General features: G+C 37.2%; 2 protein-coding genes across 3 annotated transcripts in view; one reads left to right on the top strand and one right to left on the bottom strand.

Annotated features, from left to right (window-relative positions):
* LOC150087207 (tetratricopeptide repeat protein 39B-like) overlaps positions 1-13,101 on the top strand; it is a 349,901-nt gene that overhangs the window by 300,773 nt on the left and 36,027 nt on the right. For both annotated transcript variants that reach the window (XM_090371071.1, XM_090371072.1), the window contains exon 16: positions 1,753-1,870. In XM_090371071.1, coding sequence (XP_090227197.1) covers positions 1,753-1,870 — 118 coding nt within the window. The remainder of the gene's footprint in view (positions 1-1,752; positions 1,871-13,101) is intronic.
* The window catches only part of Polr1H (RNA polymerase I subunit RpI12), a 100,245-nt gene continuing 88,914 nt past the window's right edge, over positions 1,771-13,101 (bottom strand). Inside the window, exon 5 of the mRNA XM_090371075.1 lies at positions 1,771-1,899. The gene's annotated coding sequence lies outside the window, so the exon portion shown is untranslated. The remainder of the gene's footprint in view (positions 1,900-13,101) is intronic.

The following is a 13,101-nucleotide window of genomic DNA, read 5'->3' as shown; positions in this document are numbered from 1 at the left end:
CCTCTTCTATTCAAGTGTATCTCATCCCAGTAAAAACAGTCTTGTCTGTTAAAGTACACATCGCGCTGATAAAAATTCTACCACATGAACCTTGCACATTCTCTCCAGGACCGAACTGATTGCCAAGGCTCAAAAGATATATTCCCTCCTATCTTGTTTGGGGAGAATTGCATATATTTTCGAATTCAGTCCTAACTCATGACTTTTTGCCAACATTGCCCTGTACTTGTTAAGTAAATTACTCAGACCTCCTATTCTTAATATCAATACTACCAATGTGTACAACAGTATCACATTTTGTGCCCTTAAAAGATGATACCTCCTCTACAACATTATCTACTTTTGCCCTTAGCAGACGTACACTAGTTCTATTCCACCTATCCTTCTTGCACAACATATTTCCTGTTTCCCCTAACAACAGTGTCACCGACAATAACTATCTACTGTGGGAGCACTGCATTCTGCCTTGAAGACTGCCACTTTGTTGTCTGATTCACAAGAGTGAGCTCTGGTGTTGAGTTGGGCAGCTAAGAGCTTGATGCCCCTGCCATATTTTAATTCCTTCAAGGGCATCTGCCCTAATCTTCAAACTTTCATAAATGTTCGTCAGAATGCTGAGTTGGTGCCTAGTTTCTTCACACTCTCTGCACCTAGCACACACAAAGACATCCTCCTTGGCTGGATCATATCATGTACCAGAAGGATTTGCAAGTAATTCACAGGTTGCACATTTTATTTTTTTTGGCTGTGATTTGTTGGAGAATCGCCACCTTCAGTTCTCCCCTGAGCCACAGCACTCCTGCTGCTTTGTAGCCATTGCCTTGATGCTCTAGTCTGTGGCATTATTTCCATTTAAATACAACATAATTGATTAATTGACAATACTACACTAAGCTAATAGATTCCTAAATATAGTGATATGTATTACACTATCTAGTTTTACGTTACACCTTATGCTATAAAGTTCAAAATAAATGTTACGCCATACTGTAATGATCACAATGTTAAATTATTTATATCCTTGCTAAAAAGTTAAAATTCCTTAGCTAAATACAAGCTTTACTATATCATAAAAACCAGCATATTTTTGCATGATATTTGATTTAATATATGGTTGAAAGGCATGACCTGGGAATTAATAATTAAAGTGCTAAGTCCATGTTTTAAAAGCAACAGTTTCTTTACTTACTTTTTAATGTTGAGGAATTCTACATCCATTCATTCCACAACATTCAGTATGTTAAATTAATTTTTTTATTTCCAAATTTTCTGATTCCTTCCTTCTTTTTCTTGATAACAGAATCCCAAATAAGCAATTAGTTTAGTATATTGATGTTCTGGATGTAAGGTTCCCAGTATTACCAAGTCAATGAACAAATTTTTTACCTTTAAAATGTGGAGTTAGTGCTTTAATTTTAATTACTTTTATTTATTTACACGTATTTAACAATTGTATAAAATATTTTAAAATCATGTCATGAATGCAACTGCTAATCAATTACTAATAATGGGAAGAATAAACTATTCCTCTCTCTTTAAAAATTTTTATATGTCAAGAGGAGAGTAGAAATACAACACTTCTATAATATAACATTATTGGCTGTTTTATTCTTAAAAAATGAAATACATGATATCACTTATCTGGATATACAGAAATATAGAATATATGAAGTGTATCTGTGTGGAGTCCAACTTATTTAATTATGAAAATTTGATTGGTTAAGAGCAGCCAGATTTTTTTTTCCTTTATAGAAACTTCAGTTCACACCATTGAAGATTACTGTTTATCGCTCTTTCTGAAAGGCATGTGTCTGAAATACCTTGGGAAAACTCTGCAGTCTGAGGAATGTTTCAAGGAAGTTATTAGTCGGTGAGTTCCATTATGAAAGTTAAGTCTACCTGAAAATAGTAATTATACATTAAAAGTTATTAACATTTGCCACACATTTTACAGGATAAAAACTAGAGGTCTATCAGACATATCTCTTTTGAAGAGCACATTTAGTGCCCAATTGTAATTTTTGAAAAATCCCAATAATTATGGTCATCTCATCAGGTGGTGTGGACATATCACATCTAGTGATGCAGGACTGGTCTAAAATAGTTTACTACACAAGAATGGAGTGGCTAACAATGCTCACACTTTCCGAGAAAGTTTTGTGATTGCTTTGTTTGGTTCTGTAGTAGAATTTCTATTTTAATCAGTATTTTATGTACATTATCTTTTGGACATATCATACAAATTGTTTGTACTGCTGAACTGTGTTAACCATAATGAATCTGTGAAGACAGATTGCTTAAAGAGAAATGTCAAATAAGAGTTCCACTGTGTTTGCTACTGTTACATAAAGTACATATTCAACACTGCCCCCTTTCATATTGAAGATGCTTCAATTATGCTAATGAAAACAATGACCATGGAAAAAATGAAAAAGCAGATAATTTAAAAAAAAAAAACTCCTGAATATCTTAATTTAAGAGCTTTTTGATCAGCTAACCACTATCGTAACTGGATGTAGACAAACCTCCTTAACCAAGACTTCACTGATATGAAGAGCAGCATGATCAAATTAATAAGTCAGTGGCACCAATGATGACACCACCTCAGTGACAGTGAACATGAATCCAGTCATGCACCTTCAGACATGGGAGAGGAGGGTAGTCCAGCAAAATTAACCTATAAAAATTGCTGCTTTACATTAAAAATAAGAAATTAATATCAAAGTTAAAATTGCCCATGCATCAGTCATCAGGAGAAACGATGGAATAAATCCAATCAGTAAATAGCACACATGTGGACTAAGAAATGGGGAAGGGGGGGATCACTAAAAACTAGACACTACGTTGCAATTACCTCAAAGCCTGTTGAATCAAGAATGAAGTATTTCACAATTTGAAATGCTTTGAGCAAAAATTTTTTTGCAAGAGAGTAAGCTGCTGCCATAGTATTAGTCCAAACAATTAAGGACATCATAGAACCTCTCCCATATTCCAAAAAAAGTGTGCTATTAGAACAGCACTTGCACAGTAGTGCTGCTGGATAAGATGGGATCCATTAAGAAATACCATAACATATGGTATGAAGAGCATAAATGAAGAGCAAAAGTGGACAGTCCTCAATGGTTTTCATCTCTCAAAGCAGAAAACAGTTGCTGTTCATTTTTTAGGCAATGCAAAATACACCCTAAGCATCTAATTTTAATCCTTACCATCCCCCCAGTCACTAATAATATCAGGTGGGAAGGAGCAGCAGTGTATAGCACACGCTTCTTGATTAGACCGGGGTTCGGGCCTGTCACCACCAAATATGGAGGATGCGGAAAGGTCAGGGAATGACCACCACATATCCCGGAGCAATATGGCCTTAGTTGCTAATGCTCCTTAAAACCAAATAACAAACAACAACTAATAATATCAGGTGTTTCTAGGAGTAATCCTTGACAGTAAATTATATTTCTGTTAAATTTCTTAGGTTACCTATCTTGAAAAGTTAAACATATTCATTTTTATCTGCTTTGAGTTTAAGTAGATTGTACCTCCCTGCTCCAGTTATATAGGGAATTTTTCACTCTTTCATAATCTTAGATTATGAAAGGATGAGTTATGCTGGCTTCAAGCCTTGGCATAATCTTCACGTAGTCTTTGCATCAATACTCACAAGCGTGCAGTGCTTTTCCCTAGGAAGACAATGCTTCTTAAGCATACAGTCAAAATACAGAGTTGTATTTTGCATCCCTTTCACCCCTAACTCTTCAAACAATCACCAGAGAATCTTTACAAAATTAACTTAGTACAGTAAAACCAGCAGATCTTTAATTTGCCTTCTTGAACTGACACGGAGTTGGAACTTTTGCATTAAGAACATACAACATTTAGGAGCTTGTACTTAACTACCATGGGCTCATCCTCAACCAACTTGTGATACCTATCTTTGCCAATGGGGAAAAAACATACACTGGGTGGACAGAAATTATGGGATACCTACCTAATAGCGGGTAGTCCCATCTTTCATTCAGATAAGGGCAGTCACATGGTAAGGCATTGAGTTCACTAGTTTACAAAAACGTTCCACAGGTATTTCCATCCATGCTTGCTGCACTACTGCCCATAATTCCGTCGCATTCTTTGATGGAGGATCCAAAGCTCAAATGGACCTTTCCACAGGGTTCACGTATGGTGAACAGGAAGGCCATTCCATGGTGGTAAAATCTGTGGAATGCTCTTTGAACCATGTTCTAATCACCAACGGCTCTGTGGGGAGGCGCATTGTCTTGCTGGAAGAGTTCATTGTCCTGTGGAACCACGATGACCATGAAGAGGGATGGTCCGCAAGGATGGACATGCAACCTGGACCGTTCAGAGATGCACCTAGACACAGCAGAGATCCCAATGTGTGCCAGTTGAACACCCCCCAGACCATTACCCAACCATCCCTGTCTGATCAGTTCCTTATTGACATGATGGGTGCATAGCTTTGTGCAGTTTCTGCCAGATCGCACCCACCAGTCTGCTCAAAATAACTGGAAACAGGACTCATCGGACCAGGTGGTACCCGTCCAATCATTCAAGGTCCATTGCCGATGTTCTTTTGCCCGGTTGAGGCATAAAATCCTGTGTTGTGGTGTTCGCACTCCCATAACCTATTGCAACTAATGATCACCTGATGGTCTTGTTGGAGACATTTCTGGAATCTCCCTCATTGAAGCCAGCAGTGATTTATGCCACTGCTGCTCTCCGGTTGGCTGAGACAGACATCGACAGCCATGTCCATCTACTACTTTCTCCGCCCACAATATTGTCCACAATGGGATGTTATTCCAGAAATGGTGTATTCCTGATACACTCTTGATACTATGAAACACAAGTAGTGCAATTTCTGTACCACCTCTGTGATAGATGGTTTGATGGTGTTCGCATAAGAAAAAGCTATTATTCTTAAAGAAGCTATTATTATTAAACACCATGTACAAGCAGGTTAACGGTGCAGCTATGGGCTCCCCCATCAGTGCCATCATAGCTAATTTAGCGATGGAGGAGCTCGAGTCCAGACTATTTAACACTACAGTTCTCCCTATGCGTCCGTGGAAAAGGTATGTTGATGATACGTTTTCAGTTATTCGGGAAGGGAGTGAGGATGATACGTTGAATTTTCTTAATAGCTTCTCCCCGTTCATACAATTCACCTCTGAGGTAGAGGAAGGAGGGGTTTTGCCGTTCCTGGATGTGCTGATTTGTAGAGAAGGCCAGCATTTGAAAACAAAAGTATTTAGAAAATCTATGTGCAGGGGCCAATATTCACACTACAACTCAGCGCAGACTAATTATCACAGGAACAGTGTAGTAAGAGCATTAGTGGATAGGGCAAAATCCCATTGTAGTACCTCAGAGGATAGAAACTTGGAGTATGAACGTGTTACGGCGGATCTTTTGAAGTGTGGCTACCCCCGGAGGATCATAGAGAAATACATTAGTGGAGGGCAGAGTAGAAGTGAGTCCTTCACGCCAATAGCCACCACATACATTCCCTACTATCCGGGTTTATCCGAGCGTTTAGCTCGCATATTAAAGAATTACCAGACACGTTGTGTGCAGCTCCCAGGCAGGAAGCTGCACACAATCGTGTCACAGGTGAAGGACCCTGTCTTAAATGAAAATATAAGTGGGGTCGTATACAGTATTAAATTGCCGGAATGTGGGGAGTGTTATGTGGGAGAAACAAAACGGCGTCTCAAAGATCGTCTGGGGGAGCACACAAATGCGATAAGAAATGCAGACTATGGCAAATCCGCCGTAGCTGAACATTTCTGGGAGAAGCAACATCAAAGCTCCCCAGATGAAGCGGTCATCACTGATCGGGCGCATAGATTTTGGGACCGCAAGTGGCTCGAGAGCTTGCGAATTAGTTCTACTGAGAAAAATATAAATAGAGATAGGGGCACACGCATTCATCCCCTCTTTGAGGCGGTAATCCTTGGAGGGGATGAACGTTTTTGCCTGAAACGCTCCCGAGCCACTTCCGGTTCTGACGGGAACAGTACACGTTCACGTGAGATGCACCGTGAACCTGCTGGTATTTAATGATGCACCGCAGAACAGAAATTACACTGTTGAGAAAGAAGGCAGAAGCCTTTGAAAGCTTCAGTTAGTATTTTAGCGCTTTTAACCCAGTACATTTTATTGCATTTTAAATTCGGCATTTTATTATTATCCTGTATATCACAGTTGTTTTATTTTATTTTAAAATTACTATCAGTAATATTTTGTTTGTAAATCATTTATTGTAAATATTAAATATTTTAAAAATTTGGGTTTTTCGTCTTTCGTTTTATTCCATGGTTGGTGGAAAACACTAAAATTATAGTATATTCCAGAACTTATGAATAAAATACTGAAGTACAAAGTAGAGAAAAATGTCTCATACCACGAAGCAAGAAAAGAGATATTAAATGTGATGCCACCCACATCTTATTCTGATGCAGTCAAAAACACGAAAGAGTCATCAAAGAAACCACTGTTACAATTCCTCCTAAAGTATCTCTTTCTCAATGGGCCAAATCTTTCCTCACAAATGATGAGATATTGACAGCAACAAAGACGAAGGATACGTCAAATTCTGCTAATACAAAGCCAACCAAGCAGCACCAAGACAATGCCCCTAAATTAGGAACTTCGACAAAGGAAAATAATGCAAATCCTACACAGGATAAGCGAACTGACCGAAGTATGGAAATTAACAAGTTGGATAATGATGATTCAGTTCTCCTACTACATGCAGAAGATGAGATGGATATTGCTCGTCCAGCATTTTTAAAATGAGAGAAATATAAACAGGACTGAGGGAAAACAAAGCAGCCAGACCAATCCTCCTAAGCTAAAATCAAATAATGCAAAAAATCATTCAATGGAACTGTACAGGCCTAAGAAGCAATCTACATGAATTAAAATATTTAATCAAACCAGCATGATCCTGCAAGCATTTGTCTACAGGAAACATACTTATCATCAAGTTATACTCCACACTTCTCAAGATATACACTATATCTTGAGAAGTGTGGACAGATGTTTTGAATCTCCAGCAAGAGGAGTAGCAATTCTAGTTCACAGAAATGTACCATCCAAATCTATTCAGCTTTGCACCATTCTGGAAGCAGTAACCGTTCACATTGTTCTTGGTATTACATTCACTATTGTCTCTATTTATATTCCACCAAATGTTTCGTGTTCCACTGCAGAACTTGATGTTTTACTAAACCAACTGCCCCAACCTGTATGCCTTCTTGGTGATCTAAATGCTTATCATCCTTTGTGGGGTTCCATTAACATGGATCAGAGAGGGCAGATAATTGAAACTATACTTGACAACCATCACTTAACACTGCTGAATACTGGTGTACACACGTATATTCACCTGCCTACAGGATCGAGTTTCACTCTTGACCTGTCCATATGTTCCCCATCTATTTATCCTAGCCTTGATTGGACAGTATTAACTGATTTTCACAACAGTTACCATTATCCTATAATTTGCAAAATACAGACGGATACAAACTATGCCTCTAGCCAACAAATTATGTGGAATTTTCACCGAGCGAGCTGGGAAATGTTTTCTAAAATAATCCAATTTGATAGTCATTTGATCCTCGCTACATCTATTAATAATGCCACTAGGCATATTGTAGGAGAAATACTTAGAGCTGCTGCCAATGCAATACCAAAAGCAAACATTACCAAACAAAGATATAATGGTTGGTGGACAAGAGATTGCTTTCTTGCTAAAAGAAAGCAAAATAAAGCTTGGAACATTTTTCGCCAAAATGCTACAATGGAGAACCTAATCAATTATAAATGTCAGAAAGCTGAAGCACGCCAAATTCGAAGAAAAGCAAAACAGGATGCATGGATTCGATTCACTTCTGCCATCTGCAGAAACACTGACCCCAGAATAATCTGGAAAAAGATCCATATCCTCAGTGGAAAGTATCAACAAACTTCAGCCCCAATCCTGTCTTGGAAAGGAATGGATATATCTTCTCTGATTGATATTGCTGAGGCATTAGCTGAAACATTTGCTACCATTTCATCCCTTGACTCTTATGAAGACTCATTTAGACACACAAAAACGTCTATGGAAAAGTATAAAATTAACTTTAATACAAACCAATCATATCCTTATAACCTTCCGTTCACTATAGCCGAACTCAATGAAGTTCTCCAGATTTTTCAAAATAGTTCTGCTGGACCAGATGGCATTTATTACATAATGCTTCACCACCTCAACTCTAACTCAAAATCCATGCTATTAAAATTTTACAACAGAATCTTTGAAGAGAATATTTACCCTGATGCATGGCATCAGTCAATAGTGGTACGCATAGCAAAACCTGGGAGAGATACTACTTCCCCTAACAGTTATTGTCCTATATCTTTGACCAGTTATTTAGGAAAGATAATAGAAAAGTTGGTTCACAGGAGACTAGTCTGGATTATTGAAGCTCAAGATGCTATAATACCGCATCAATTTGGTTTCCACCGTAACAGGTCTACAACTGATGTCCACATTAAAATAGAAGCTCACGCTCGAAATGCTTTTGTTAAAAAACAACACATGGTAATGATAATTTTCAATATTACCAAAGCATTTGACACCACCTGGAAATATGGAATCCTCCAAGATTTAAACAACCTTGGACTGAAAAGCAACCTGCCTTGTTTCATTCAGAATTTTCTCCATCTCGGGACCTTTCAAGTACGATTCGAGAATGATCTGTTCACAATTCACACACAAGAAGAAGGAATACCTCAAGGATCTATTTTAAGCATCACACTTTTTGCTTTACGAACCAGTGGCATTACTCGAGACATCCCACCTACGGTGGAAACTTATGTATGCAGATGATCTTGCTATTTCCTGTCAATCCTTAGGCATGGGTACCATTGAAAGACAACTACAATCAGCAATAACTAAAATTGAAACTTAGACAAAATGCAACGGCTATCAATTAACTGAAGGAAAAACTACAGCAATACACTTCTGTAAATTGCGATCACTTCATCTGGAACCTGTATTAAAACTGAAAGGCACAGAAATACTGATTACGGATTCGATAAGACTATTGGGTATGATCTTAGACACCAAACTAAATTTTCACAAACATATAACCTACCTGCGAACTACACGCCTCCGGAAATTAAACATCCTTCATGTAGTATCCTCAACATCTTGGGGTACTGACAGGCAGTCATTACTGAATTTATATCGTGCTCTAATCAGGTCACGATTAGATTATGGAGCTGTAATATATGCTTCAGCTAAAAAGACCATCTTACAATCTCTGAACACCATCCAACACACAGTGCTCTTTGATCTTCTCTAGGTGCCTTCAGAACCTCACCAGTTCAGAGCTTGTACGTGGAAGCACACAACCCTTCACTTTATCTTAGAAGACAAAGCCTACTCTGCCAATATGCTGCCAAAATAAGAAGCTCACCATATCATCCTTGTTGGGTATACCTCAACCAACCTCTTTGGACAACACTCTACGAATCCAAACCCAATGAACCCAGGCTTGCTGGGATACGTCTTCAAGAAATAACAGAGAAGTGGAAAATTGATCTTAACAAAATTAAAGAAAGTGCAAATATGCCTTTACTTTCATGGGATAAAGTTGATATAGACACTGATCTATACTTCACTCAATGGTCAAAAAACACCATTCCATCATATAACATCCAACAACTACATGCCAACCATACTTTGGAACACACTGGAAAACTCATAATCTATACAGATGGCTCAAAATTGCACTCACAGTAGGTGCAGCAGCTGTTTTCCCTTCATGTAGTTTCAAAGTCTCTTCCACTTGAGTACAGCATACTTTCTGCAGAATTATATGCCATCCAGCTTGCATTAAGTGAAATATGTCATCAATTTCTGTCCTAATATATTCTGATTCGCTCAGTGCTATCTCAGCCATACAGGGTAAACGTCATTCATGTAATCCTATCCTACAAGAAATTAACTTTCTAATTAAACTCTGTCAAAAAAAACATTCTGTAATAACTCTTTGCTGGATTCCAGGACACTCTGGAATAGAAGGCAATGAAAAAGCAGATAATGCAGCAAAGTCAGTTACAGAATGGCCAAACAAAATAATGATAGTACCATACACTGATTTCAGACCAATTATTATTAGAATTAGTGAAGACAAATGTGCCCAGATATGGAGAAGTCAAACCAATAATAAACTGCGAGAAATAAAACCGAATTCCCAAATATGGAAATCAAGCATTAGAAAAAGTCGTAGAGAAGAAGTAATGCTTGCCAGACTACAAATTGGCCACACTCACCTCACGCGTTATCATCTATTAGCTAATGAAAATCCTCCTCTCTGTTTTCAATGCAAAGTTCAGCTTACAGTGAAACACATCCTATTAGATTGCCTGTGCTTCAGAAATTCCAGATTCCTTTGCTTCCAGAGTCTATGCAATAATCGGAATCCATTTACTCTTCAACAGATATTAAACAACTCTGCAAATCTAGATGAACTGTTCAATTTTATTCGGCAAATCCAATTTGACAAAGAAATCTGAAAGAATTGACTTTCATTAAAATAAAACATGGAAAGACACATCTTGGCCTTTGATGCCCTTGTGTCTTAAAACCCTTAAACAACAACTTCTGTACCACCTCTGCGATATTGGCCATGCGTCGGGCACCCACTATCATCCCTCTTTCAAAGTCGGTTAACTCACGATGTTTATCCATACTGATATCGAATTACTATCTACATCAATGCCGCCATTGGCATGGTAGGCATCCATGCAAATGCTTAGGGCACCATTTGGGTAGGGGTGCTTAGCTGTCGTGCAGATTATTTAATTTTATGGGTAATCCATATGCCCTAGGCAAATGCTTGATTTGCCTAGGGCACAGAAACATCTCACGATGGTACTGGTCTATATGAATGCAGAGTAACTATATACCTGCCAAGCAGCAAGTTCATCCACTAGCAAGAGGGGTAACAGTGTCGCGTTACTTAAGAACCAGGTATCCCATGAATTATGTCCTTTCAGTGTACTACAGGCAATGTGAAACAACTCCACCCAGTCCATATTCATAGATATGTAGATTTCTCAGTAATATACACCAGTGGCTCCAAATCAGATTTGAACTGTTGGAGTAACACTGTTTTCCTCTATCTTAATACAGAAAATTTTCAGTATAACTACATGCAATTAAATTTATTTATAAAGATCTCTGTTTTGACCATTCTTTAAATTATATTATTTATGCTAATTCCTTCAAGTTAGTCATGGCATTGTGCAATTCCTCCTATGAGGTTAGCCCAAATTTAAATCTAATCAGAAACCTGCTATTGCAAATTGAAGAATGCCACTAGTTGATCATCTTACATTGGATCTCATCATATTCCAAAATATTCAAGAATGAATAGACCAATAAAGGCATGAATAGGACACACTTGTGACTCACTCCTCTCTAGTTATGGATATTGTTCCACCTTAATGTTGAGATTATTCAAATATCTAACAGATTCTTATTGACTGCTCCCCCTGTTATGAACAGGGGAGAGTATCAACCCTTCGATCTGTTAGCATTACTGAATTTTTCTGCTTTTTGAAGTGAATTAGTTTTGTGGAACTCATGTTTTGTTTCAAAAGACTAATCTTCCTTATCATTTTTAATGTTTTGTTATAAACTGTGAGCATATATTGACATTATTCATATCAACAGACTATTAAAGAACTTAATTTATATGCTACAGTTAAAAAAAAATATAAAAAAAAATAGTAAAGTAAACCCTTGCTAATCCAGATTAATTTGGAGGAGAGGTCATCCAGATTAGCAAAGCAAAAGATAGCTCTAAAAGACAAAAAAACTTAGAACACAAATAAATGGAAAATTTCATGATATAGGTAGTGCTGATGAAAATAAATAAAAAAAATATATCACTTTAGAGTTTTTTGTTTTATTTTTAAATTATAAAAAGAGACAATACATTTATCCATTGACAGATGGATAAGTGTACAGTATTGTCTATTTATACATTTATCAGGTGGAGTTGGTGTCGCACACAGATGCCACTTGATCGTTGCTGTGAATGCTACTTAATACAGCTTCTTTCCAGCAACACTTCTTTTGGTTTTTTTTTAATGTCTGTTTAATACACTGCTGTTACCACTTCCCCACATCGAATTTTAAAGCAAATGCCTTTATAGATTCTTTTTGTTTTTTAACATCTGACAGTCTGTTGGCCGGTACCAAAATCTTCAAAAAGATTTTTTCCAGAAACACCATTTTCAAGTTGTCTTATCACTCTGAGCTTGTTAATGATAGTTAAAGTGATGTGTTTCTTTTTTTCCCACTTTTAAATTCTTTAGAACCCATAATTATATAAAATATATGTTAACTTATGTACATATGTATATACATATAAAGAAGTATGCAAATGAAACAATATAAGCAATACATCTGTCCAATTTGGAGTCAATGACGATACACAAGACATAATGTATGGTCAATCTCTCTCTCTCTCTCTCTCTCTCTCTCTCTCTCTCTCTCTCTCTCTCTCTCTCTGCATAGTCAAAGCGACTCATCTGCCTTCCTAAATCCAATCTTTCACAGTACTGAACTGTGAACAGAATTTTTTCATATTTTGATCTGGATTATCGGACATATGGATTAACTGTAACCAGATTAACGAGAGTTTACTGTATTTATCATATTTATTTGAAACAACTTTTATCTAAAACTATATATAAGAAACTTATCTGTTCATTGTTTTATTTCAATAATAGATTACATAGTTTACTATATATATATTTGCCTGAAACAATGGTATAAACATAATCCTAAATACATGTAAAGTCATGTACACAAGACATGATACAATACTCAACAGATAACTTCACATGCAGTCACCAAAATAATAGGAAAAAGAGTTGTGGAGAGAGTTGGACATACTTAGGAAAAAGGTAATACTGCAATATCTATGCAAGTTTATAGTGCAAGGAACCACAGGCTTTTGCTGCACTGGGAAAAAAAACCAAGTCGATAAGAAAATACAAATTGTATACTTCCCT

Source organism: Mastigoproctus giganteus, chromosome 4, assembly GCF_048544385.1.
Source record: "Mastigoproctus giganteus isolate SK-2022 chromosome 4, ASM4854438v1, whole genome shotgun sequence".
Taxonomy (NCBI): Eukaryota; Metazoa; Arthropoda; class Arachnida; order Uropygi; family Thelyphonidae; genus Mastigoproctus; species Mastigoproctus giganteus.
Note: the sequence above shows the minus strand (reverse complement) of the source record. Positions and strands in the feature narration are given on the sequence as shown.